We start from the raw sequence: 23,466 nt of genomic DNA, 5'->3' as shown, positions 1-23,466 counted from the left end.
TTATACTGTCTATTATGAGTCACAAACCTGCACGGATTTATTTTTTTGGGCCATCACATTGGTTTTTGGATTTAGAAAACACGTCAATTGTGTGAGAGGAGTTGAAAATTTTCTTATAATTAAATCATTCGATAGAATTATGTCAATCCGATATATGATATTAATTAGTCTCGACGATTATTACGAACTGCTTGTAATATGTCAAACGACCGATGGGAAAAAAAATCCTGAATCCACCATGACCTAGAGTCAAGTTAAACTAGATTTGAATTCTAACAAAGAATAATTGATCAAACTGATAATGTTTTCACACTATATTTATAGCAACTTGAACGTACATAAACATTACATATGTGATGTCATTTTTATAATGAACATTAATAGATGCATGCACCAAAGAAATAAGAGAGAGAGAGAGAAAAAAAAACAAGAAGGGGCCACTGGTTTTTGGCGTGCATGTTATTGTGCCTCCAAAAACCTGACATTGAAAGTATGAGTTATAGAGGAACTGGCTAGCTAGCTTCCTGAGGTTTGTATTTTAGGGTTTTATATATATATATATATATATATATATATATAAATTCTCCAATAAATACATAAAATAAGGACCTAAAATAAGTATAACTATTTTCATCATTGATTTAAGTGAAATGACTAGTGAGATCCACTATTATGATCCCATATATTTTAAATCAATGATGAAAAATATGTATATTTATTTTAGGTTTTTATTTTGTGTATTTATAGGCCAATATATATATATATTCCAGTTATCTCACCTTGAGAACGACAACCAAATACATAAATATTTATAGCAAACGTCAGATCTCAACAGTAGATCTCATTCACATCTACTTCTCTCTACCCATCTTTTATATATTCAATGAGTCAAATTATATATGGAAGAAATTTCACCATTCATAGTCTCCTCATCATAATAAGTCAAACTGCAACTCATTTTACTGAACAATAATTCTACTACCATGAAAATGACAAAAACAGTATTAATTTCTTGATATAAGCAGGAAAAAAAGAAGAAAGAAGTAATGATGACAAAAAAAATAATTTCAGGAGCTCTTGTGATCTACTAACAAGGACAAAAACAGTACTTTTTAGTATTCGGATGAATCTAATCGAGAATTATTTTAAAAAATTTGATAACCGAGAACGATATCATATAAATTTTCTCTTTGGATATTTGATATAGGTCTAAACTTGAGCTCTCAAACTCTGATGCACATAAGAGGAGACATATCATATCAAAATTAATTACAAGACAAATTAGCTAAGATGTAAAGAAGCAAATAAACCCTAAGCCCTAAGCCCTAAACCTAAATTGATGCGGTTGAGATCTAACATGATTTCCCACATCTATTGTTTCAAATGTGTGTGTGTAATATATAAGTCTAGTAAACCAAACATCTTTTTGCCCTTAGGGGCGACGTTTGGTTAGCTAGGTTTATTGTCCTGTGTGTGTGTTTGCTTCAAAAAAACTAACAATTGTGTTGTCCTAGTGTGTGTGAGTCTGTTATGATTGCTTAAACCCCTTGATGCGGTTGAGATCTAACATGAACTCCCACATCGGTTGTTTTCAAATGTGTGTGTAGTATATAAATCTAGTAAACCAAACATCTTTTTACTCTTAGGAGCGGTGTTTGATTAGTTAGGTTTATTGCTCGGTGTGTGTTTGCTTCAAAAGAAAAGTAAGAACCTACACTATGACTAGGTTTTATATATGTGGGCATGCGCTAGGGAGTAGGGATTACTAAATATAGCCTATTTGTAGCCAAATATTGTACTATTTGAAATGAATGAATGACAAAGGTTTGACAAAAAAGGACATACAATTATTGGATGTTTATTAGGGCACTTGTAATGGTAAAGTGTTATTGGACCAACAAAGATGTTGTCTTTTATTGATATTGTTGTATTGAGAAACATATTTTACTTATGTGGTTGTATTGGGAGAAGTGTTTTGCGAATGTCGATGTATTGGTATTTTGTATTTTAGTGTAGTTTTGTTGTGGATAATATGGAGGAATGGAATGTTGTTGGCCTCCATGTTGGGTGGGAAGAGAAAGTGTATAAAAATTTGTGTTTTGCTGATGTGGCTGTATTGGAAGATATCTTTTGCTGATGTGATTGTATTATAATATGTGTTGATTTGACTTTATGTGTAATAGAGATGAGACCCTGGATTAATTTTGTTGGAGACATTAACACTTGCATCATTGCAAGTGCCCTTATAGCCAAATGGATCGCGGCCAGGATCCTTTCTGACAGCATTTCTAATCATTTTCTTCCGATGATACAATTATGATTGGATACCAAACATGAGTCTACTGATCATTGTTTTAGTATTTCTCCTTTTTAGCTTGGCTTCTGTTTGTTTGTGCCTCTTAAAAAAATACATAAATTATTGTATGTTTATAGGAGGGGAAAACGTATAGTGAATGTTAATGGACACCCCAATTTAAAAAAAAGAAAAAAAAATAGAGTAAAAGAGAAGCAAAGAAAGCTACTCTAATATATATGCATGGCCCCATTGAATTTCAAATCTTCTCTCATCTATGATATGGTCTTGATGGTCATGATCATCTCATCCTCCACTCTCTCTAAAATTTATTCACACCTACTATTCCTTTCACCCTCTCTTCGCCCCCAAATTTCTTGCCTTATATAGCAAATCAAAAAAAACCCTCTTCAATCAATCTTTACAATCACACCATGTCAAGTGAAAGAGGTAAGGACATAGCAGAAGAATCAAGTGATCATCAACAGTCGGTGACACCGAGCCGATATGAGTCACAAAAGAGAAGGGATTGGAACACTTTTGGTCAGTACTTGAAGAACCAGAGGCCTCCAGTGGCACTCTCACAGTGCAATAGCAATCATGTGCTGGATTTCCTAAGGTACCTTGATCAGTTTGGAAAGACTAAGGTTCATGTACAAGGTTGTATGTTCTATGGACAACCCGACCCGCCCGCCCCGTGTACTTGCCCTTTAAGACAAGCTTGGGGAAGCCTTGATGCACTTATTGGAAGGCTTAGAGCTGCCTATGAAGAAAATGGAGGATCACCAGAGACTAATCCCTTCGCCAGTGGCGCTATTCGGGTTTATTTAAGGGAAGTGAGAGATTGTCAAGCTAAAGCAAGAGGGATTCCTTATAAGAAGAAGAAGAAGAAACCAACTAGTAGTCAAGGCAAAGGGAGTACTGCAGATGAATCAAGCTCCACAATGCACTTCTCTTGATCCATTAAAATATGGTACGTACGTAATTACTAATCAAACTTCATTAATTACATATATGATCTATTAATTTCTTTTGAATGTCTTAGTTCTTCCTGATCTGTCAATTAAACGGATAATTAACTAATTAATTAAGCAGTTCTTATACATTTACATGGAGTACTGTCAAATTGTGTTTGTACTCGAAACGTACATAAATTGTGTGTGGATAATTAACCATAGACTTCAAACAAACTAAGCATTTTTTAAGGACATGTAGAGTACTGGCCAGGGAGATTTGGGAATTCAATCATTAAGTATTGAGACAGATTCGATTGACTTGATAGATAATTTAATTAGAATCAGCATCTTGCACAATACGAGAACCCTAAAATTGCATAGCCACTCATGAAAATTATCTTGACTTTTTTTTGGTTCATATAATTCAAGCATTAATTTTATACGATTCAGGGCCAACAATCCCTCAGCTGAGGTGATTAAGGCATATACTCGAATTGAGTGATATTCAAGTTCGAGTCTCCACTCTCGCTTATCTATCCAAAAAAATCGATGTAGGCTTTACATTTAGGTATAATTGGAAATATTAATCAGTTGATTAATTACTTCAAACACTATAATTAGAGCAAACCACATGCAGTGCCACATAACACTGCAGCCACACTCACAGACAAACATGCAAATAGACTAATAGAGGGAGAAATCATTCAGGATTAACACTAACTACTATGTATTATATACTAATTAATTGTTCTCAGCTAAGTCTTTTAAGATTCTGCAAATACACAAATGATTGAGATTCCATGACGACTCTTCAAGGTTTAAGGTTTTAATTAGTTGTTGCTTAATTAGTCAAGTAGTATTTTAATGTTCATGCATGCTTTATCTGTAATTTAATATAACAAAGACATGATTGAGAATCTCTTGGATGATGAACTAATGCCAATATCATTCTTCTTTGATAATTTGCAACAAAACCCATATGAAGTTAATGCCCCACTGATTGGGTTTTCTTTAGCAGTACTGAAGATCTCTGTAGGGGCAGTTTTGAATTTTGTGTCTTCACTTTTTGTTGCCATTTTAGATTTCATGTTTTCCAGTCTCAGATTTTGTGGGACAGCACGTTCTATATTCCCATTTTACTGACAGTGCTTTTGATTAGCACTTCAAATCAGGTGAACCCTGAGAATAGGAGATAGCCTGATTGGTCAAGTTGTTTGCCCAGGACCTTGAGGTCCAGAGTTTTATTCTCATAAGGGGGTTGGGATTTGGGTAGTTTTCATCCGATGTGGTGGCCTTCATACCCCTCGGGCATGGATTAGCGTGTGTGTGGCCTATGGGCCTTTCAACAAATCAGGTGAACCCTAGCATTTATTCTACGTGTACATACACACACACACATATGGGGTTTATTGATACTTTATTCTTACTTTTCTGCATATATTACCTGGGCTCATAACCGTACCACGTCACGTGTTATTGTTTGTCTTCTGTTTTTTTTTAATCGAGAACAACCCAGCGGGCTCCATATCTTTTGGACAGTTCACTAAACCCAAATTTGAGCTAGGCTAAGCATGTACAAACCCGCTCGACAGGTTAGTGGGACCAATGCCTAGTGCAAAACACTTGAAAATAGATGTGTCAGCTTGGAATCGAACTCTCATCTTGGGTGAGATCCTTTACGACCTAAGTACGGAGAGATCGATAACCAACTAGACTATCGCCAAATATATGATTGTGCTATTGTCTCTCCTCTAATGATTTAAAGAAGACTTATCTTTATTAACATATGTCCCTGTGTGTGTGGTATGTATTAGGTTATTCATACAGATATTTATGTGTGTGGTATGTGTTATGTTAGCATAGATAACATACGTGTTTGTGGGCAATGTATGTCACAATCTGTTTGTGTTATAGAATTCTAGGTAGAGGCAGCAGGATTTGAACCCAGATCAAGATTAAATATACAGTATATACTAATCTTTTGCATTGGGGTTTGATTTGCTGATTAGTGTTACTCTTCTCTGCAGGATTCCTAGATAAAGTAACAAGTTTCCTAGTTCGACCTTCAGTAGGCAGAGCAAACTCCATTTATGAGTGTAAATTATATATATATATATATATATATATATATATATATATATATATATATATATATATATATATATATATACTTCTTAATCGAAAAGATGTGTTTAATAGTCCAAGCGCGCTACTGCATGTTCCATACGTACGTATAGCTTAGATTACATTTTCTTGACTGATTCCATTATGGTTTTATAACAAGTGGAGAGGTAGACTTACCTAGCTACATGCACAGCCAAAGTACTGGTATATATAAATGTCCCCTTTGATCGAGAGGTATGCATGCTTGAACTCGGAGAGGATCTGAATTAATGATCAAATTAAGGCTCTGATACCATGTGTTCTGGTATTTTATTTTATTTTTATATTTTCTATCTGGATGCTCTAAGATATCTAGAGAGGACAAATATTTATGAACTCCCACTGCTTCTTTGCTTTGAACTACTTCTTCATTTTAAAATGTACGTCAAGTCATTTACACTGTTTATTTTTTTTAAGAAATGTTTGATCTTCATTATTCTTACATGGTATGGTGACTAATGATGTTTGTTTATGCTGTCTTGCAGGATCATGCATTTTCATAAAAGTTGAACGATTTCATGCCTGTTTTCCTATTTTCAATATCCTGCCAACCCCATATATATATATATATATATATATATATATATATATATATAAACTGTGCACATGTCAAATATTAAACTGCACTTTTTGAATGCTTATATAAATATATATGAGTTTGTTTTTACATTTTTGTTTGAATAATTGAATGGAGCGTTTTATATATGGCTTCTCTCGTTGGTTCATCTCCATGCACAGGCCCTTATTAAATTCCATTCACAGAAGCTCGCATCACGGCAAGATACAGCTACTAGCCCAACCGTACTGGACTGGGTTGAGTCACAGAACTGGGCCTCTTTATTTTGGGTTTTAGAGAAGGCCCGCAAACTAATACGTACCCAGGCCGTTGGCCCACATGAATATGGCCTGATGTTTTATGGACGTAATCTTAATGGGCTTTTAACATGTATGCTATCTCAAAGTGAAAGCCTATAATAAGCCCAATGGTTAATATAAAGCAAATTAAAATAATTTGGATATATACGTCACATAAAATTGCATGCGCCACCCTAATCTTCTCATGTACTTATGTTCATCGTTAACAAGTCCTTTTTAATTAATTAATTAAAGCATAACTAATGCATATATAAATTTTAGTTTTTAGTTTTTTTGATAAGCTTCTGAGTGCGTATCTCATTTAGTAATTTAATTTGATTCTCATCTTTTTAACCCCTTTCCATATATGATATATATCATTGTTCTATATTGATTCTTTTATTAGCTAATCAAGCATATTCCATATGTTTTAGAGCTTATTCTTGCTTCTGGTTAAGTTTAGATTCGATTACATAAGTATATGCTTTATATGTTCTTTATTTGACATCAATTTAGATTACAAAGAAACAAAAGCTTGGTGTGTTTTAAGAAATTCCAACCCAAATAACTTGTTGAGATATTGTTCGATTTAGACCTCAAGGCCCGCAAGATTTTGTCCTTAAAAGGGTCATATACAATTGAGAGGTGCTAAATCTTATCTTATAAAGCACTTTGTTTTACCTCAACTTTCAGATGTGCTACTTTTATCTTAACACTCCCTCGCACTTGTAGGTTCGGTTATACGAGACTCAACAAGTGAACTACACGATTTAGGGTCCTATCACATATGGTTGGTTCATCCATTGGACGTCCGAAAAACTCTACAAATGCACATACGAGATTGAGGCACCCCTCACTCGTAAGTGATCCGTCTATAAAAACATCCGAAAGGCTCAACAAATGGAGGTAAGTGAATCTAAATTCGTAATTAGATCCTGCTCTAATACCATGTAATAAAAATCTAATCCAGATAATTTATAGATGTATTGTATTGTCTGCATTATACCTCAAATCACGCAAACACTTTGATTTCCCCTCACCAATACGGAATGATTTTTATGGACTCTATTGTTGATTGGATTCAATGAACAAGACTTTTAAATTTTCTCACATTTTTTATAAAAGATTACTTACTTTCTATTATGACATCCGATGCCATGGGCACCCGGAAGTCTTGGAGGACATTCATGTCATTGTTGATCCTGCAAGTGATGACATGATGGAACATGCGAGCTCCCAAAGTCAAAAGTCAACACAAAAAACTGTATTAATTATTATTGAAAAATAAATAGAAGGTCATTAATGTAAACGAATATTCCATTACCAATTCCATTTATTTCAAGTAACTCTACAGTACCAGGGAAAAAAGTAACTCTACAGTAATTTAAATATTTCATAAAAAAACACATTTGTAAATTAAGAAATAAAAAACAAAAAAAGATAATTACGTGCCGAGTATCACTTGTTGACTTCAAAGAATTATATATTTTATTTTCCTCTTTTTTTCAAACCACAAGTTTTTAATAAAAAAATATGACCATCCTACTCCTATCTCTATAAATAAATTCAGGAAGCCACGAGAGAGCTTCACAACTTCAGAGCCGTCTGTCTCTTTTTTTTCTGATCGAATCCGGAGATTTACTTTTGTCACTTTCTCGTGGTGGAGATCATAAGGTCCCCATTTCTCTTCACGAACCCGACCGCTCGATTTCTTCTTCTCCTTCTTCTGTGTATCACGAGATTCATTTCTCTTCGTTACTCACCTTTTGTTTTGTAATTAATATTGCTTTCGGATTTCAATTCCGTCTTCCTCTCAATTGGGTTTTAATCTCTTTTTGCTAATAACAATTTTAGCCCAAAAGAAGAACCTTTTTTTTTTCAAATACCCAGCACGGGAGAAGGTTAAAAAAACAGAGTGATAGTGATAGTGATTGTGTGAGTATTTGAGACAAAACAGGGAGAGAGATGGCCAGGAACTTTGAGAAAATGGCATCAATAGATGCCCAACTGAGGCTACTAGCGCCAAGGAAGGTGTCTGAGGATGACAAGTTGGTCGAGTATGATGCGTTGCTGTTGGATCGATTTCTTGATATAGTGCAGGATCTACATGGAGAGGGTATCAGAGAAACGGTAATGCTGCATCTGTTTGTTTTTTTCATTTTTCCTCTGTTTCTTTGTGGAATATATTCTTTACCGTGACTATTAATACGTCAATGATCAAAATTGTTATGATAATTTTTTTTTATGCGAACTTGGTTTCAATTATATTAAGTTTATGTTCCATGATGTTCAAGAACACTCAATTCCATTCAAAAAGAACGTCTTTTTGTTACTTTGTTGGTTTCGATCAAGTGCTATTGGTTTATGACTTGCTTGACTTTGTGAGTATCGTATCGGTTGGGTTCATCCATCTTATACGCTAGGCTTAGCTTCATTTCCTCATAATCGTCAAATACGAATAAGAATTTTGGTTGACTGAATTGAAGCTGATGGATTACAATTTGTAAAGGTACATGCGGAGTTTTCTATTCGGAGGTAGTTTTGTTAATGATGGGAATAGCTCATTTGCTTTACTAATAACTCTGGATTAGGTACAAGAATGTTACGAACTCTCCGCTGAGTATGAAGGGAAGCGTGACACTCAAAAGCTGGAGGAGCTTGGGAAGGTTCTAACAAGTTTGGATCCTGGCGATTCTATCGTTCTTTCCAAATCATTTTCCAATATGCTTAACTTGGCTAACTTGGCTGAGGAGGTTCAAATTGCTTACCGGCGTAGGATAAAGTTGAAGAAGGGGAATCTTGCTGATGAGAGTTCAGCAACAACTGAATCCGATATTGAAGAGACGATTAAGAGGCTTGTGGTTGATTTGAAGAAATCCCCTGAAGAAGTTTTCGATGCTTTGAAGAACCAGACTGTGGATTTAGTCTTCACTGCACATCCCACGCAATCTGTTCGCAGATCTTTGCTGCAAAAGCATGCAAGGTGTGTTCCCCAATTACGTTATGGTTCAATGATCTTTCACAATAGAAATTTTTTGAAGCCACATATAACAGGAATTTGTGAGGATGTGTATTTTGTTTTGCCAATGCTGTGATAATTAATTAGCAAGCGGAAACATAACTGCTTTTTAGCGATTTGTAGTTGTTAAGATACAATCTGCAGGGGGTTAGTTGTTCCCAAGTATCAGTTCATCTACTAATCGTGTTTTGTTCTTTGTCAGGGTACGGGATTGCTTGACTCAGTTGTATGCGAAGGACATTACTCCTGATGATAAGCAAGAACTTGACGAGGCTCTACAGAGAGAGGTATATGGATGCTGATGAAAATATTGTTTACGACGAGCTTGGATCATTTATTGTGTCTGTCTTGTATTATGCAGATTCAAGCTTGTTTTCGTACTGATGAAATCCGGAGGGCGCCTCCTACTCCACAAGATGAAATGAGAGCAGGAATGAGCTACTTCCATGAGACAATCTGGAAAGGCGTACCAAAATTCTTGCGCCGTGTTGATACTGCTCTGAAGAACATAGGGATAAATGAACGTATTCCTTACAATGCTCCCCTCATTCAATTCTCTTCTTGGATGGGTGGGGATCGTGATGGTATGCACTAATGATCAAGAATTCTTGCTATCTTTAGCTTCCGTTTGTTCTGAGCATCAGAACCTTTATTCTTTCTGATTTTTGTCACAGGTAACCCCAGAGTAACTCCTGAAGTTACACGGGATGTTTGTTTATTAGCTAGAATGATGGCCGCTAACTTGTACTTCTCCCAGATAGAGGATCTCATGTTTGAGGTATTGAGAAGATCATTTCAATCTGTAGAGACCATGGTCTTTTAATCTTTAGATATCTGCCATTGCTGTCTTTGGTTTCCAATTTTGCATCAATCTTAATTATATTGTGATATTATTTGCAGTTGTCCATGTGGCGCTGCAATGAAGAGCTCCGTGCTCGTGCTGATGAACTTCATAGGTCTTCAAAGAGAGATGCAAAACACTACATAGGTATGTAATGTTGGTTTTAATAGCATCTGCTTCGGACCTTGCTATTTAAGGTCTTGAATCTTCCAGAAATCTGTTTCCATTGGAATGTGAATTAATCGTTAATGATTTCGCAGAAAATTTACTTGGTTTTTTGAATTGTGGGGATAATGATGTGCTAGGGAGTTATCCATTAGTGTCGACATTGGTGATTGATACATATCTTGCATTTTGCTTGATTTTCATGTGTGCATATGTTCTATGCTGGATGCAGAATTCTGGAAACAGGTCCCCCCGAGTGAGCCTTATCGTGTTGTTCTTGGTGATGTGAGGGACAAGCTGTATAATACACGTGAACGTTCTCGTCAGTTGTTATCAAACGGGATTTCTGAGGTCCCCGAGGATGCAACTTTCACTGACATTGAGCAGGTCTTCCTTTTCGCTTTGGAAAATCTTGAAAAACTAATTATTATAAGTCTAATTAATAAGTATGATAAAGTTGTGTCAGTACTAATTGGTTTTCTGTGTTTCATGTAGTTCCTGGAGCCACTCGAGCTTTGCTACCGATCACTATGTGCTTGTGGTGATCGTCCAATAGCTGATGGAAGCCTTCTTGATTTTCTGCGACAAGTTTCTACTTTTGGCCTTTCACTTGTGAGACTTGATATTCGCCAAGAATCTGATAGGCATACTGATGTCATTGATGCGATCACAAAGCACCTGGGCATTGGATCTTATCGAGAATGGTCAGAGGAAAAGAGGCAGGAATGGCTCTTGGCTGAGCTCAGAGGCAAGCGCCCTCTTTTTGGCCATGATCTTCCCAAGACTGAAGAAATTGCTGATGTCCTAGACACATTCCATGTCCTCTCGGAGCTCCCTGCTGACAATTTTGGTGCGTATATAATCTCAATGGCAACAGCACCATCCGATGTACTTGCTGTCGAGCTTCTACAACGTGAATGTCATGTGAAGCAGGCATTAAGGGTTGTTCCATTGTTCGAAAAACTAGCTGATCTTGATGCTGCTCCTGCTGCTGTGGCTCGTCTCTTCTCAATAGATTGGTACAGGAATAGAATCAATGGGAAGCAAGAAGTTATGATAGGGTACTCTGACTCTGGAAAAGATGCTGGCCGTCTATCTGCAGCTTGGCAGTTATATAAGGCTCAAGAGGAGCTTATAAAGGTTGCAAAGCAGTATGGAGTTAAGCTGACAATGTTCCATGGCCGGGGAGGTACAGTTGGCAGAGGAGGAGGACCCACCCATCTCGCCATATTGTCTCAGCCACCCGACACAATTAACGGATCACTTCGCGTGACTGTTCAAGGTGAAGTTATTGAGCAGTCCTTTGGGGAGGAGCACTTGTGCTTTAGAACACTCCAGCGTTATACAGCTGCTACGCTAGAGCATGGAATGCATCCTCCCATCTCACCAAAGTCAGAATGGCGAGCACTCATGGATGAGATGGCCATTGCTGCAACGAAGGAATACCGTTCCATAGTATTCCAAGAGCCCCGATTTGTTGAATATTTCCGCCTTGTAAGTATTACACACATCCTTTGTTCTGTTCTCTGAATCTCCTTTAACTCTTGCAATTTGAATGTCGCAGGCAACACCAGAGTTGGAGTATGGTCGAATGAACATTGGCAGCCGTCCATCAAAAAGGAAGCCGAGTGGTGGCATTGAATCACTCCGTGCAATACCATGGATCTTCGCATGGACTCAGACCAGGTTCCATCTACCAGTATGGCTTGGCGTTGGCGCTGCTTTCAAGTATGCCATTGAGAAGGATAGCAAGAACCTTCCTATGCTTCAAGAGATGTACAATCAATGGCCGTTCTTCAGGGTCACAATTGACTTACTTGAGATGGTTTTTGCCAAGGGAGACCCAGGAATTGCAGCTTTATATGACCAACTTTTAGTGTCCAAGGACTTATGGTCGCTTGGAGAGCGCTTGAGGGCCAACTACGACGAAACCCGGTGCCTTCTTCTCCAGGTAATTTGTTGCAGGGCTTGCAATCTTGTTGAAGAGCATGTTTTAGACCAGTTTTTGTTACAGTAACACAAATTTTATCGTCCTTTCTTGCAGGTAGCTGGGCATAGAGATCTTCTTGAAGGAGATCCATACTTGAAGCAGAGGCTCAGTCTTCGTGATCCATACATCACCACCCTTAATGTTTGCCAAGTATACACTCTGAAGAGGATTCGGGACCCAAACTACAATGTGGAGGTGCGGCCGCACTTGTCAAAGGAGTACATGGAGTCTAAGGCAGCTGCAGAGCTCTTACAACTTAACCCTTCTAGCGAGTATGCTCCAGGTTTGGAAGACACCCTCATTTTGACCATGAAAGGCATTGCTGCTGGTCTGCAGAACACTGGTTAAGGGACTTGTCCAGTGCAGATTTAAAATACGGACTACTGAATCTCTGTTGATAAACAGTAGGTCCACTTATCATTTCTCGCATTTTAAATACTTTTATATTCGCACTTTAAGTCTACCTGTATGGAGAATTTATATATATATATATATTCAATAAATGCACTAGACAATCATCTGATAGATCTTCTCAGAATTTTTTCTCTGGGATTTTCATGGATATACGCTTTGGGACTTTGATGATGTTCTTTCTTAAGAGAGTATCAATGTTGTTAGGAGTTCCATCGCTCTCTCCGATCGAATAGAGTTACTAGCAGACTAGTTTTATCACTTGGATGATTCTCATACAGAGGTGCAACAATGATGACTTGATGAAAAATCATCACCCACTACACAAGGGTTATGAAAATTCATTACATTGGTAAGGGAAAAAGGTTGAAGGTTCATTCACCAGCATCACCCTTTTTAACCTTTAGAAGTTCCCATGAATAAAACATTTGAAACATATTCTAAGTTGAATGTGTCTCCTCAATCAAATTTTTACTATGAAGATGTCCTTGTAGATTATTTTTTTCCAATCTGAAAACCAAAATAAAATTCATTAGAGAATCTGCACAAGTCTTTAAGAGGGAAGTTTACATCAGCTGTGAAGATAAAATACCTTAAGCTTCCGACTTATTCCCGAGATCAGCGAATGTGTCTTCTAAAGCTTGAAAGAAAGTAGCAATTTTGTATGTGAAAAAACCGACTAACATTGGTATCAAATCCAAGTGCATAAATCCGTATTCCGGAACAAGGATCCTGCATCCATACACAAGTATGAAACTAGGGAGAGGAACTGCAGCTAAAATTGACAATATTTTTATAATAATGTAAATTAATAACCCATAGCAACTTTAGTTATACACCAATTTGCTTAAGATTACAAATTATCATCGGTACAGTAAAATACTCTGGGATAGTGCAAAAAACATTGTGGAATATTCTGAAATATATGACACCAGAATGGATAATCAAATTTATGCAAAACAAGACCTTAACTTGTTCCCGCTGTTACTTTAAAGCATATGTGTGGGACGAGAAAGTCCAAGCAGTGACTTGGACATGCTCATTGACGGTAAAAGAATGAATATATATATGACCTGCTCGTCAATATTTGTCAATTCAGGAAAAAAAATTCAAATCACATGTCCAAAATGTTCAGACCAAGGAGGCCCAACGAGAACTTTGGTCTTCATTATATAAAGGGGTGCAAATATATTGACAGCATTGTAACATGAAACCGGGCAGGGAAGCAAACCAGATTTGCGAGGGATTTATATACATAACCTAGCAAGTAAAAACTTGAAGAATTGAAAAGATTGATTAGTTTTAGCGAAACCATTTGATGAAATTTGTGAGAAATGTACAAAGAAGAGTAAACTACAGAAGTGCTTACCCATTCCACCGGTTAAAGACCATGACCAAGGCAACTGGAACAAGTAGTCTTGGTTGTGCAGCTGCTCCCCTGCAAGCACAATTCAATCAGCTACAAGCTGAAATCCAGTGTCCAGAGATTAATAGAGGACATACTAATAAGACATAACACCAGGTTCATCAGGTTTAACCTAGATAGAAAATAAGCTGATGAGAAAACAGATCTCCCAGCAGCCATGATCATTTAAGCTTTGACTTCAACCCCCACATTGAATTTCCAATAAGCGTCACACACTAAAAATGTTATTTCACAATAATTTATGTTTGCTAGTAGGATTTATAAAACCATCACAGCCTAGAACAAGGCATGATATCAGCATCTATAATATGTAGATATTAAACTTTTCTACAAAAATATCAGCAATAAGACTTATTGCTAAGGTGGAAGAAAAAAGTGAGAATTTAGTCATAAACTATTTCTTTTAGTTTGCTGTGCCGAATACTCATGACATTATGCTAGTCAATAACCCTAACCTATAAATAAGAAATCAACGTGAAAGACATCAATGATGTCAGGTACCAAACACACTGAGAGTCCAAGATTATCGATTGCACATATAAGGGGACATCATGAAAAAAGAAGAAAGTTAACTTCTGAGATAAAAGGATCAATATACTACATACTTGACGAGCCCCTTGGCTCCATCTGCCATGGAATCCACACTGTTTCCCAGCATACGCATATATGCTAAAGATCCAAGCAACCCCACACCAAAGCTGTGCAGAAAAAAAAAATCAGAGTTGAACTTACAAGAAGAAAGAAGAAGCTTTAGTCTTCCATACGTGTGTGAAAATATTTTGGATACTCTCAATCAGACTATTCCATGTTTCAAGCATGGAGGTACCTAGCTGCAACTTCAGGAGAGTAAGAGACATAAGCTGAGACTAATCCTACACCACCTATCCCCAGAGTGAGCATGTGCAACTTATTCTTTAACTGCTGACACAAAAAGGATTGAAAAAGAAAAAGTTTGTTACACTGGGAACATGAGTAGCAAAATGATGAGAAAAACAGAACTAAAAATATATTGCAATGAATACCTTAAAATATTGCGCCCTTGATTGAGCAGCCAACACTTCAGGGTCTCCTCTAGGCTGCCTAATTTCCCGAAACATCACATCCTATGCACCAGAGCTACATCAGGATATCAAACAGAGAACATCCCTCCAACAATATTGAGAAAATCCATTTTCTGTTAATTTTTACCAAGAAAATATCCAAGTCGATTTATGTGTCAACAGAAATGATGATGCAAGGCTAATAATTTAACAGCCACTGAAGTAAAGGAGATACATAGGTAGTTATGCACCTGTGAAATTCAAAAATTGTTCTGTATGATAATGCAAATGACTTACACTGCCCCCAGTAGCAGCCTTAGTTGCTTTATCCCACTTATCTTGTTCACGTCGTGTAGGTACAAATTTCCATTTTGTTGATGAGCTTGTTCTGCTCTGGATTATGTTTATGTCGACAAAAGAATAAGAAAATATGCAATACCATAACTATCCAAAGATCAAGAAATTCTGACTGTAAATGAAAAACCATTCTTACCTGACTTGCATCATCAGCTGGTTGTTCTAGCAGAGGCTTGGGGGATGCCATAAGCTCTTTGCTCAAATCAATTTCTAGACTATATGTATTAATGTATGTCAAACAAACTTTGGTAAGAAATATATAACACGTGCTTGAGGAAGAGAATGTAATTGAATGTAGTAACATCACAAGGAAATGAGAAGAAACCTGCCGAGGCTCATAACTCTATTCAAGCTCAGAAATCCTGAAGACTCTTCCTGCCAATACAAACGCATGGGAGATTAGTTTCAAACTAAGTCGGCAAACCTCTGAAATTCCTTCAATACATTTTTTGTTCAAGCCTATGCTTGGTGACAAAAAGAAAGTCTAAAAATGGAATACAAGGTTTCACTTCTTCACCGGTCAATTTCACAAAACACAAAATCCTGGTCTAACAGCATATGAACCATTTGATTTCAATAAAAAGGACAATTACCATTAAAATTGGTTAAAGCTCATCAACATTCAACGGTAACCAAGTTAAGACGGTAGCAAATTTGACAAACAAAAGCACCTTTTACCATGCTAGAATAGTTTGGTACATTAGAGTTCAGTGGCCAATACATTAAAATTGAGAATCAAGATGCATTTGAATTCTACAGCTAAAACATTAAAAGTCACGGCAAAACCACGCAATTAAGCAAAAAATTCGAGTTATACCGAGAAAAAAACCCATTTGAATTTATCACCACAACTCCAGAATTCAAAATCGAGAACACAAAATCAAGCAAAATAACACAAATAAACACGAAACAAGAGAACCCCATAAAGAAAAATTAATCTATGAGTCAAACTGAACCTTAACCGAAGCGGGTTCAGGGGAATCCTCAGGGTCTTGGATCAGTCTCTTCATCCTGTCCATGAAATCATTGTTCCAAATAAATTCGTCAGAGGTTATCGGGTCCTCTTTTTCACCTCCCCAGTACTTGCGCAGCTTGGTAGTCGTAGGAGGGCCTCCATACTCCCCTGGTGCCATCCCTGTCGACCATTTCAAAGGCTTATCCTTCGGCAAGATGATCTTGGTTGGTCTTGGGTTTGGCACTGATGGCGGTAAAGAGTCTGGAGAGATGGGTGTAGCTGATGAGATCACCGATATGTAGCTTAGAATTGCCATTGCTGGAATGTTGTGGTGTTAATTGAAAATGGTGATGTTGCAGTGACTGATAACAGAGAAACGAATATCTGCTCTTGTTTGTGTACAACAATTTTCCAACTTCTGGGTGTCAAATGGGCCTCAAGTCCGTCTGGGGCCGGGCAGCACGGCCCGTTGGCCGAGGTCAACATGCCATGCTGGGCCCGGCACAGAACCTCTTTGTGGGCTGGGCTGGGCTGAGGTTCACTCCATCTTCTACACATATACATACACACACAAGAAAGGCGCCATATATAGAACAATTTCAACCATGCATAGTTTTCAATGAACTGCTGTTAATAATAAGATGCTAACAATATCTAGAAAGATCCGAGTTAGGATTAAACATCCCACGAAAGACGACAATAACTAATCAAATAAAAGAAATTACTAAACCCTAAACTCCAAACCCTAAACACTTAGCAATAACTCATATAAGTAGCATATGTCGTCCTTGACATGTGTACGAGCAGCAAATTTTATACGTAGTTACTTTTCTGCAAGCGTGTTGCTGCTACTGCGCTCTCCAATGGCTTCTACGGTTTCTTCCAGCGAGCCACTGCTAGGAATCTCTGCAACGAGTTGAGAAGATGAGCTGGCGCCCTTTCCATTGGCTTCAGTAGATGAGCTACTACTACCACCCTTTCCTTTGGATTTTTCAACAATGACAAATGCAAAATGGAGTTTTCCATCAACTCGGAAAGAATATAACTGTATTAGATCCTCTGCCGACAATTTATTATTAAGCGCAAAATCGTTCCACTTGCTGCCCAATACATATGAAGGGCTGGATTTTCCAACCATCCATCTCTTGAACTTAATTTCACTCTCTTTAAGCTCCTTTGGTCCTATTATTTTTGCGCTTATGGTATTCACGAACCCATTCTTATATATCTCCAGCTCTGCCTTCTCGTCGTCGCTGATGAAATCCTGGCTCTTGACTTGATTCAGTGGTATCAACAGGCGAGATTGACCTAGATCTACATCAGAAGGCTTCAATCTCTTCTGTATAATTAACTTGCAATCATGAGTTGAGCCGTTCATCTCCCTTATAAGGTTCTTGTACGCTTGAGGCATATCAGGAATTGGCTCCTCATTAACTCTCACCTTGATCTTCTTTTGTTTCTTCGCGTATGGAACCTTCTTCTCTTCACTGTTGTCATCGCTTCTGTTTCTTCGCCTTCCGCCTGAATTACTGCCATTTTGTATCTGGAATTGCCGATGATCAATCTTCATGGGTTTCTTTAGGGCCTTTTCCCTTTCTAGTCTTTCCCTTTTCACTGTGTCAATATTCAAAAGCTCTGTCTCGTCATTTCTGCCATCTCCATGCAGAGGAGACTCGGTTATGGAAGGCCATAGAGAATGATGTTTCTTCAATAAATCATCAGCTTCCTTTGACCAACATTCATGAGAAGTGTTGTTGATCAGCAACAATGACGAAGGCTGCTTCTCCTTCAAACCATTAGGATTCCTTAAGAAATTTCTTTCCTTTGTTGATAAATTAGACGTATCCGTTGTCAAAGATGGCAGCGGCTTCTCCTTCAACTCATCATCTCGCAGCGCCAAACGATGGCTCCTTGGCATCAATATTGTCCCCTCCGACCGCCCATCAGCTCCCACCGGAGAAACAGGCGACAACGATGGAGACGGATTCTCACTAGTCCATAAGAGTTGTGGGGTCTTGCATGTGCCCCTGGATTTACTAGTCAGTTGTTGCGGGGTCTTACATGTGCCCCGAGGTTTACCAATCAGTTGGTCGGTGAGCAGCTGGTTGGGTTCCACATTATCAAAAAACGATGTAGACTGCTTCTCCTTCAAACCATTAGCATTCTTTAAGAAATTTCTTTCCTTTGCTGATAAAGACGTATTGATTGTCAAAGAAGGCAGCTGCTGCTCCTTCAATTCATCATCATCTCGCAGCACCAAACGATGATTAATTGGCATCAATTTCCCCTTGGACCTCCCATCAGTTCCCACCGGAGAAACAGGCTGTTCCGACCTTGACTTCTCGCCGGCCACAGAGCAAGCCTCTGTCAAGATATCAAGATTGTTCAACCCTTTCTTCACCTCCCCCCGCATCAACCTTTCCTTTTCCTCCGCCACAGAACAAACCTCCGCCAGGATATCAAGTTTGCTCCACCCTTTTTTCACCAGCCTCCCCTCAAAATCCTCCATTGACAACATCTTTAATTCACTATATATTATCAAAAACAACCCTTTCTTTTATCACTCTGTTTGTTTCTCTCCTTTTACAACGTCTTTTCCAGAAATTGGAGAAGAATAAATAAAAGAAAACTCCATTACTTGTGTTATATATAATGCGAATTTATCTCCGAATTGGATTTGAATTCCTTACGGCCAGCGCGCTGCAGGTGTGTATCTATTGGAGGACAATGTATAACTAAGTACTACCACTATAGTGGCATTTAATGAATTATATTTATGCATGTCAAAGGCTTTTCAGGTATTATAATATTAATTAACTATTACCTATATTTGTGGTAATTGGAGTCTTATTAGGTTTAGGTAAGTATTTGGGTGTAATAGGGACTTTATTCCTACTAAATCTCTAAAAGATACGAAAAGCCATCACTTGGATGTGTATGCATGTCTGTATTTCTGGAAAGAAAATTACAATTCTGGTCATAATTCCCATATGTTTAGAGAGCTTGCCCAATGTAAATTGGATTGAATTTTCATGATTTTGAAACTTGAAAATTCAAGAATAGAAACTAATGACAACGTTTATATATGTAAATTATATATCGGCTCTAATAAATTCCTGAAATGCATTCTATAAATATCGTAAATTGAAATATAAAACATCATATGTATATCATGTAACTTTTCAAAAGCCTTGAGAGAACCCACCCAAGAGTCGGTTTACCCCAAGACCCACTTCTGCATGGTGAAATGTCAATTATATTCATATAATTGTGCATCATTTTACATGAAATCTTGCATTGTTTAAGAGTTGTTTTGGACTATATGCTGCTGAAAGAGTGTTATGTGCGCATTTCAGGTGTCGGGGCACAAATGGAAGAAAAGCAGCTGAATGGATAGGAAAAAGCCAAATTATGGAGACAGAGAGAAAATCCGATCGATTAGCCTGATGGTCTGATTGATCGGACGCCATTGAAGCTGAATCAGACAGAGTTGAAGTCCGATCGATCGGACGTCTGTCCGATCGATCGGCCAGAATCGCGAAAGGATTTTGAAGTTTTGTAAAATGCCGATCTAGCTCTAAACTTAAATGGTCCCACTCAAAACGGCACAGACTTATTAGACAGAACGACTGAAGAGTTGTTAGGAGTATATAAGCTTAGATTTCTAGGGTTTTAGTGACTTTTCACTTTTTGAGCAAAACCAAGGGTTTTGGGAGGTTTCTCTACTGCAGCCATTGACGCAAGCGCAAGGGGGTTAAGGGGTTTTCCTTCTTTTCTTCTTTAATCTTGTATTTAATGTTTGCTATTTTGGATCTTGTGTTGTATTCCTTAGTTATGAGGAACTAATCCTTTAACTAAGGGTCCTAATGGAACCCTTCTTTGAAGATTAAATGAAATTGGTTTATTGTTCTTGAATCTCTTTTTATGTTGTTGATTTTCTGTGGATATGCTTATTGCTTTCAAATGCTTGATCATCATTTGAATGATTTCTAGTCTAGGTTGAGACCGGAAGGATAAACCTAGGGTTGCAAGAGTCCATAGAAAACCTAGGCTGTATGAACCATAGGAATATAGGTTCATGACTTATGCAATCATTAATTGATTTTCATTATGCTTAAGGGATTTTTGATATGAAACCGAATGTTAGGAATAACAGGGATTCTATTGAAAATACTTTCAGTGTATCTAGGAATAGAACATTGGATAGTTCGGGAAATCGATTGTCAACAACTAAATTGAGAAGTGAGAATTAATGAACCAATGGAGTTTAGTCGGATAAGAAGTGGTGACATTAGGAGCCTTAGTGTTTACTTTGCTTGAAACAAAATTTTCGGTTTGTTGCTTTGTTAATTATTCAATTTGTTATTTACTTAGTATCCTTTTAAATTACTTTTTTAGCGTTAGGTAAAACCAAATCAACGATTCGCTTGCCATTTTAGTGTGCTAATTGCTTATATTGTCATTGAGTTGAAATTGTCAAAACATCATTGTGGGACGATACTCTATTCACTCTTTATTACTTGCGCGATTTTGTCCGCTTGCGAATACATGGTAAACTCCAGAGACACGATACGTCCCAATACATATCTCAATTCAACCTTGAATATAATATCAAGCAGATAATCGAACCCGGATACGTGCGCCTAACCCACACCTACCAAGAGGCGTCTTACCATCCAAGCTACTCCAAGGAAACGAGTTTAAAACCAACTCCATAGTGTTTATATCTATTATTCGGATTTGGAGGCTTCGCAATTCGTTTAAAATTGTAGAGTCTACAAATGGTTTGGCAAGTGTGTCACATCATAACATATTTTTGTTTTTCTATTTTTAAAAATTACCTTACTTTTTCTCCATCATTAGATATGAATTGTAGATTTAGGGAATTGCAGAGTTCTCAAATCCCTATTATTCACTAATTATATGTGCGTCAATAGTCCGCTCTTTAATTTGTTGAGCTACTATAACAAAGAACTTATGATTATAATGTATCTGTTTAGTGTTTTCACCATGCATAACCTTGGTTTTTATTTGAGCAACTAAAATTTATCTTGGTCCAAACAAGTACTTCCATTAATTCGTTGAATTGTATCCTATTTTTGGAAATAAAAATGAAAAATCCACCATGAAATTGGCAATTGTCCTCGTAGAGTGAAAGAAGCTCCACCATGTCTCCTCCCCTCATTTTCAACCAATCAAAGTCTCCTCCTACTTCGGTGGCAAAGACTAGTTCACTAGCCTTCCATACAAATATAGATACATATAACCCTTTCAAATCCACTTATACTCTATATAAACTCAGCCTTTGAATCCCCTCTTCATCAACTAACTAATCTCCATCTTTGCCAAAAATGACTACTCTCAAGAAGCAAGAGGCATCGCTTATTTTCTTCTTCACATTCTTTGCTCTTTTCTCGAATATCTACTCCTTTAACATTACCAACACGCTTAGCCAATACAGTGATTTCAGCTCCTTTAGCGACTACTTGACCAAAACCCAACTCGTCTCCGAAATCAACAGCCGGAAAACCATCACCGTCCTCGCCGTCGACAATGGCAACATCTCCCCTATCTCAGGACAACCAACGGATACCATGAAGAAAATCTTGAGCCTACACGTGATCCTTGATTACTACGATGTCCAAAAGCTTCAAAAGTTATCAAACAAAACTGCCAAGCTCACCACATTGTTTCAAGCCAGTGGTCAGGCCACGGACCAACTTGGGTTCTTGAATGTAACCATTATGAGCGGTAACACGGTTGCGTTCGGATCAGCTGTTAAGGGTTCGAGCCTTGGATCTAATTTGGTTAAATCGGTTACTTCTCAGCCTTATAACATCTCCATCTTGCAAGTTAGCAGTGTAATAATGCCACCGGGAATTGGTAATTCGAATTCGACCTCGAAATCACCACCGCCACCTTCCCAAGCACCAAGCGATGCACCACCGTCTAAGGCTCCAACGCCATCAAAAGCACCGTCACCTAAGAAGTCCCCACCAAGCGAGGCTCCTTCACCATCTGATGATGCGGACGCACCTTCCGATGATGCGAATGCTCCAACCGCTGATTCTCCTGCCGGGACGCCTCCTGCTGAAGCTGATGGCCCCGCTGCGGATACTCCGGCAGCAGCGGATGGTCCGGCGGCGGACGCTGATGGTAAATCAGCTGCCAATGCTGTTGGGGCTAAAATTGGTGGTTTGTTGTCGATCTTTTTGTTCACATTTTATGCTGCCGTTACCATGACGTGATTCAAGAGTTAGGGGCGCTAGAGGGTCTCGTGCATTTTTGAATTTTGTGATTGAAATCGCTTTGCTAATAGTGATGAGTTGCATGCATGTACGTGTAAGACATGGTTCTAATAACTTTTATGTTATTTAGGGGGCATTCTGGTGTCTCTACTACAAGCCTGAACTGGGCCCTGTATACAGGGCTTTGTTTGGAATAATGTTGCAAGCAACTCATCTAATGGGCTAAGCCCAACATAAACGTGTAATAGAATGATCATGCATCCAATAAATATCTTCTTCAAAAGAAATATATGAAAAAAATAGGGCATTCCATCATGATGAAGCTGAAACGGTCCACCTTCTATGGGCCTAGTGAATATTATCCACTTTTGATCGGCCTATACTAACCCACATAGATTTATTCTCGTGGGCCCTTTGGCCATGAAAATGCGTTCACGAAGTTGGGAGATATGATATATTATATTATACACTTCACTTCTTCTCCTCATCGATGTGAGATTTAGAGCACCGTTCGCTACTCAATAGCTCATCCGCGCCATCAAACTTGATATTTTAGAGATTAGTGGTTCCACCCACTTGATTCGGGTGCTACAAAAATGACCCAATTGAATTATTTGTAAGTGAGACATTGATGAATATCATTTATTTCGAAAGTATAAATCATGGCACTGACCTCGCTGGTCTAACATGTGCAGTTGCAAAATCCTCAACTCCCTCTCCAACTTTCAATTGTGTCAATGATAGTGA

At 37.9% G+C, this 23,466-nt stretch overlaps 4 protein-coding genes across 6 annotated transcripts; 3 read left to right on the top strand and 1 right to left on the bottom strand.

Moving 5' to 3' along the window:
* The first annotated feature begins 2,568 nt into the window (after nucleotides 1–2,568).
* On the top strand, nucleotides 2,569–6,079 carry LOC119982016 (protein LIGHT-DEPENDENT SHORT HYPOCOTYLS 10-like). Of its 2 annotated transcripts, XR_005464261.1 has the most exons (3): nucleotides 2,569–3,266; nucleotides 5,277–5,352; nucleotides 5,399–5,849. XR_005464261.1 is itself a non-coding variant. In XM_038825164.1 (2 exons), exon 1 carries the CDS (start codon nucleotides 2,728–2,730, stop codon nucleotides 3,250–3,252), a length of 525 nt encoding a protein of 174 aa, XP_038681092.1. In that variant the 5' UTR covers nucleotides 2,570–2,727; the 3' UTR covers nucleotides 3,253–3,266; nucleotides 5,898–6,079. The 2 variants fall into 2 exon arrangements, 1 of the variants encoding a protein (XP_038681092.1); XM_038825164.1 differs by lacking the exons at nucleotides 5,277–5,352; nucleotides 5,399–5,849 and adding an exon at nucleotides 5,898–6,079 and having other exon boundaries at nucleotides 2,570–3,266.
* Nucleotides 6,080–7,847: 1,768 nt separating this feature from the next.
* On the top strand, nucleotides 7,848–12,800 carry LOC119982176 (phosphoenolpyruvate carboxylase-like). The gene is made up of 10 exons (XM_038825411.1): nucleotides 7,848–8,397; nucleotides 8,859–9,250; nucleotides 9,489–9,573; nucleotides 9,648–9,870; nucleotides 9,961–10,064; nucleotides 10,187–10,274; nucleotides 10,525–10,679; nucleotides 10,788–11,786; nucleotides 11,857–12,243; nucleotides 12,337–12,800. The coding sequence occupies exons 1-10, from the start codon at nucleotides 8,233–8,235 to the stop codon at nucleotides 12,628–12,630; spliced, it is 2,892 nt and encodes a 963-aa protein (XP_038681339.1). The 5' UTR covers nucleotides 7,848–8,232; the 3' UTR covers nucleotides 12,631–12,800.
* Nucleotides 12,801–12,951: 151 nt separating this feature from the next.
* Nucleotides 12,952–16,828, bottom strand: LOC119982177 (protein CONSERVED ONLY IN THE GREEN LINEAGE 160, chloroplastic). Of its 2 annotated transcripts, XM_038825412.1 has the most exons (10): nucleotides 16,473–16,828; nucleotides 15,842–15,891; nucleotides 15,653–15,731; nucleotides 15,457–15,552; nucleotides 15,142–15,222; nucleotides 14,946–15,037; nucleotides 14,725–14,817; nucleotides 14,063–14,131; nucleotides 13,286–13,425; nucleotides 12,952–13,203 (listed from the first exon to the last, which is right to left on the bottom strand). In XM_038825412.1, exons 1-9 carry the CDS (start codon nucleotides 16,785–16,787, stop codon nucleotides 13,287–13,289), a joined length of 1,014 nt encoding a protein of 337 aa, XP_038681340.1. In that variant the 5' UTR covers nucleotides 16,788–16,828; the 3' UTR covers nucleotides 12,952–13,203; nucleotide 13,286. The 2 variants fall into 2 exon arrangements, with proteins under 2 accessions (XP_038681340.1, XP_038681341.1); XM_038825413.1 differs by lacking the exons at nucleotides 12,952–13,203; nucleotides 13,286–13,425 and adding an exon at nucleotides 13,446–13,967.
* Nucleotides 16,829–21,822: 4,994 nt separating this feature from the next.
* Nucleotides 21,823–22,720, top strand: LOC119982620 (fasciclin-like arabinogalactan protein 14). The gene has a single exon (XM_038826100.1). It carries the CDS (start codon nucleotides 21,823–21,825, stop codon nucleotides 22,717–22,719), a length of 897 nt encoding a protein of 298 aa, XP_038682028.1. The 3' UTR covers nucleotide 22,720.
* The last annotated feature ends 746 nt before the right edge of the window (nucleotides 22,721–23,466 follow it).

Source organism: Tripterygium wilfordii, chromosome 17 (genome assembly GCF_013401445.1).
Source record: "Tripterygium wilfordii isolate XIE 37 chromosome 17, ASM1340144v1, whole genome shotgun sequence".
Lineage (NCBI taxonomy): Eukaryota > Viridiplantae > Streptophyta > Magnoliopsida > Celastrales > Celastraceae > Tripterygium > Tripterygium wilfordii.
The sequence above is the reverse complement of the archived record's forward strand: the minus strand, read 5'-3'. Positions and strand labels throughout refer to the sequence as shown.